Consider the following 3785-nt stretch of genomic DNA (forward strand, 5'->3'; position numbering starts at 1 on the left):
ACACACACACACACACACACACACGATATGTTTATACCCAGAAAATGTCTTACACAGTTTCAGAAGCAGGCAAGTTTCAAGCTATGGATCAGATGTTAGGTTAGAGGGTTCTCCTGACTTATGGAGCTCTAAGGGCTGATGAACCCAAGAAAGAGAGCAGGGTTATGGCTGCAGAGGCTAATGAATCCAAGGTTGGCAAGTCACCTTTGTGGTCGGAGAGGGCAATGAATCCAAAGTTGGCAGCTGAGATATCAGAGAGCTGATGACTCCCAGGATTAGCAGACAATATGGCAGGCCACTGGCCCAACTCTAAAGAACCAGAGGTGGACCAGCCAGAAGCAGGATCCAAACCTGGCAAAAGCAATCAAGCATTTCCACAGTGTTTACCTACATGGGAAGCAGCCTGACTTTCTAGGAGATCATAACATTAGGGATTAGTAGTTGTTAACTGCCAAACCAATGAAAATCCTGGCCCAGTCAAGTTGACAGAAAACTTTAACTATCCCACCACCTAAGCAATGAGGCTCTTTTTTCCCTTTTATCTCCCACGCCAACTGTTAATATAAAAAACATTGGTCTTGACATAGTTGATTAGTCTAGGTATTTCATTTAAGTGGGATCATGTGATATTTGCCCTTTGTAACTAATTTATTTCACTCAGCACACCATTTTAAGTGTTATACCCCAAAGAACTGAAAGGTCATTTGGTCTTTATTTCAGTTGACAATATGATGAACTATGTTGTGCTTTGTAGTAGGTAGGTTCTTAATAATCACACTTGTAGAACTGAATTTAAAGGCTTCAAAATAATGATTTTTACCTAGTTAATTGTCATGAGAAATTCAAAAGAAACCTGTCCTGATATGAAGGGGTGACTTTCTGTGATGTGAATATCAGCATCTTGTATGGCAAGACATGCTCTGATGTGTGACATTTGGAGAATAGGGTAGCATTTGGAAATGGTAGATGTGTTGGCAGATAATCTTGGACTGGTGACTTCTTTTGGGCACCTGTCTGACTGGCCTTTCACCCTGGCTTCTTTTCACAGGTGTCGCAAACTGCCCAGGGCCTTGAAGGACTGGCAGGCTTTTCTGGACCTGAAGAAAACCATCGATGATTTCAGCGAGTGCTGTCCCCTGCTGGAGCACATGGCCAGTAAGGCCATGATGACGAGGCACTGGGAACGGATAGGCACTCTTACAGGCCATAGTCTGGATGTGGGCAATGAGACCTTCAAGCTCAGGAATATTATGGAGACACCACTTCTAAAATACAAAGAAGAAATTGAGGTACAGTTGAAAGAGAGCCTGATGTGGTGGGATATTGCCGATCTCACGAGATTTATTTGAAGAGCATTTGTACAATGCAGGATGCAGGTTCAGTAAATCAAGTTAGGACAATTGTGCTTTAACACATGTTTCTTTAGTGTGACAAGATCTGTGATGGGTGAGGGGCTATCAGAATGCATCCCTGCATGGAGAGATCATGAAAAGATTTTTGTCTCCATGGGAGAAGCCCGGCTTTCCAGATGGGAGAACTGCATTCGGTTCGTGGACAAGCACTTCGCACAGAACTGCCTATGAAGTCATGGGAGGCTTACATGCTGCTCTGATGCTGAACAGCTTCCAGGGGGAGTTTCTAGATGAAGACAGAGAGTGTTTACTTATATATCAACAGAAAGGCCTAGAAATCTCCTTCGAAAGATCCATCTCGGAAAGCTCGAACACTAAAAACAGCTGAATCCACAACGCCATGAGGGTGGTGCAGGGCCAGCTAGAATTGTGTATGGAGCCACCAGGAGTCAGGGACTGATTTGAGGGCAGCTGACAATAGCAACAAATTACAATTCAGTAATCTTACAGATATAGGTATAGCGATCAATTGAAGTGATCATGGCATCGCTTGGAAGGAAAGGTTTGCTGTTCTATGAGAGCCTATGACAAAGAGGTTTGACATGTAGTAAGACCAGCGCTTGCACTTTTGCTAGGACATCTGCATCAGCGCAGTGAAGGAGAGAGACATTGAGCAAAAGCTGAAGCAAGTGATCAATGAATGGGACAACAAGTCCTTCATGTTCGGCAGCTTTAAGAGCCGCGGAGAACTGCTGCTGCGAGGGGACAGCACGTCTGAAATCATCGCCAGCATGGAGGACAGCTTGATGTTGCTGGGTTCGCTGCTGAGCAGCAGGTAGGAAAACCACCCTTCTTTTTACCTTACTATCGAGAATGATCAAAACACAGATTTCACGGGAAATTCATAAAAAAGCACACGATAAAAATCACTCACCTCCCCTTTCCCTTTAGCCAATGTTTAAATTACTTGTGTGAGCGCTAGCCTTTGGACCAGCATGGGAAACACTGTTTATTTCATTACCCTCCCTCTGCGGGATGCCTCCATTGATGGTACAACATGATGCAACAGGCAATTAGCCACTTGGACTTTGCGGAGTATTTCAACTTTGCTGCCGACAAGCCTCATTGCGTGTCAGACCGTTAGCACAGCATGTTCAGGAGGCCAGGGGCCAGAATCATTCTGAATTCCAGAATGGTCCTTCTACTTGGAAAACCACTTCTCCCAACATTTATGACCCGGAAACTCTTTGTTGTGTCTGTTCTTTAATAGCAAGGCAGACCCCGGTACAGACTAGATTTAAATCAAAGAGAACTTGTTGTTGAGTCACTCCTGACTCATAACAAACCTTTAGAACAGTTGCAGCCAACTTGGAACCAGGGTTCCTGAGTCCCACCACTGATTCTAAGCCTCTCCTGCTAGGCAGAGGGAACCCCAGGGACATCGTGGGTTATGTGTTGGGCTGCTAATGGCAAGGCCAGTAGTTTGAAACCACCGTGCACTCCTTTGGAGAAAGATGAGGCTTTCTACTCCCCCAAAGATTTATAGTCTCTAAATAGTAAAATCCAAAACTGGAGGAGGGAACAGTATTAGAGCTTAAATTCTGAGCATCCGTTGTGCAGAAGGCTGTGAATGACAATGAAAGCCCAAAATCCATTAGCGGGGGATCCACTTGGATTGGCCTCTGGTGAATCCCTCTAATCACTGGCCATGGATTTGGATAGTCTTGCTATTGCTATCAGACACTACATCAGAAAGTGGACTCATGCAGAAGTAGTCAGGTTAAAATTTAACACCCTATCATTCTCCTTTTAGACTCGTTTTCAATTGGTTTGGTTTTTATTATTTTCTGTTATCTTTTCAATGGAGATTTTCTGTTTTACTTTGTTATTATTTAAAAATTTTTCTCATTTATATTATATCCAAGATAGGTAAAGCTATAGAAACAGTAACAGGATTATAAGTTACTTGGGGTTATATCGGGGAGGTTGAGGAAAATGGGGAGCTAATAATAATGAGCACAAAAAAGAAAATGTTCTAAAATTGATTGTGGTGTTAATTGTACAACTCCTTTTAATATGTTTCAACTATTGAATTATATGATATGTGAATTATATGTCAATAGAATTCATAAATTAAAAAAAAGACTTACAGTCTTAGAAACTCACAGGGACAGTTCTACTCTGTCCTACAGAAAGAGCCACTATGACTCAGTAGCAAACAGTTTTACTGCTCTGGATCTAAAGGGAAAACATTATGTCCATGTGTTAGTCCAAGTTGACTAGAGAAACAAGTCCAGAGACACTCATGTATAAGAGAGGGCTTTATATCAAAGAGCAATTGTATACTGAGAAAACATCCCCGCCCATTCCAGATCATGTCCATAAGTCTCATATTAGCCCATACGTCCGATACTCGTCCATAAATTCCTCTCA

At 42.6% G+C, this 3785-nt stretch overlaps 1 protein-coding gene across 1 annotated transcript in view; it reads left to right on the top strand.

The window, feature by feature from the left end:
• DNAH5 (dynein axonemal heavy chain 5) overlaps window positions 1–3785 on the top strand; it is a 290518-nt gene that overhangs the window by 85526 nt on the left and 201207 nt on the right. The window contains exons 24-25 of the mRNA XM_013008527.2: window positions 1049–1289; window positions 1988–2187. Coding sequence (XP_012863981.1) covers window positions 1049–1289; window positions 1988–2187 — 441 coding nt within the window. The remainder of the gene's footprint in view (window positions 1–1048; window positions 1290–1987; window positions 2188–3785) is intronic.

Source organism: Echinops telfairi, unplaced genomic scaffold (assembly GCF_000313985.2).
Source record: "Echinops telfairi isolate 266 unplaced genomic scaffold, ASM31398v2 ScPeMD7_7469;HRSCAF=8507_1, whole genome shotgun sequence".
Taxonomy (NCBI): domain Eukaryota; kingdom Metazoa; phylum Chordata; class Mammalia; order Afrosoricida; family Tenrecidae; genus Echinops; species Echinops telfairi.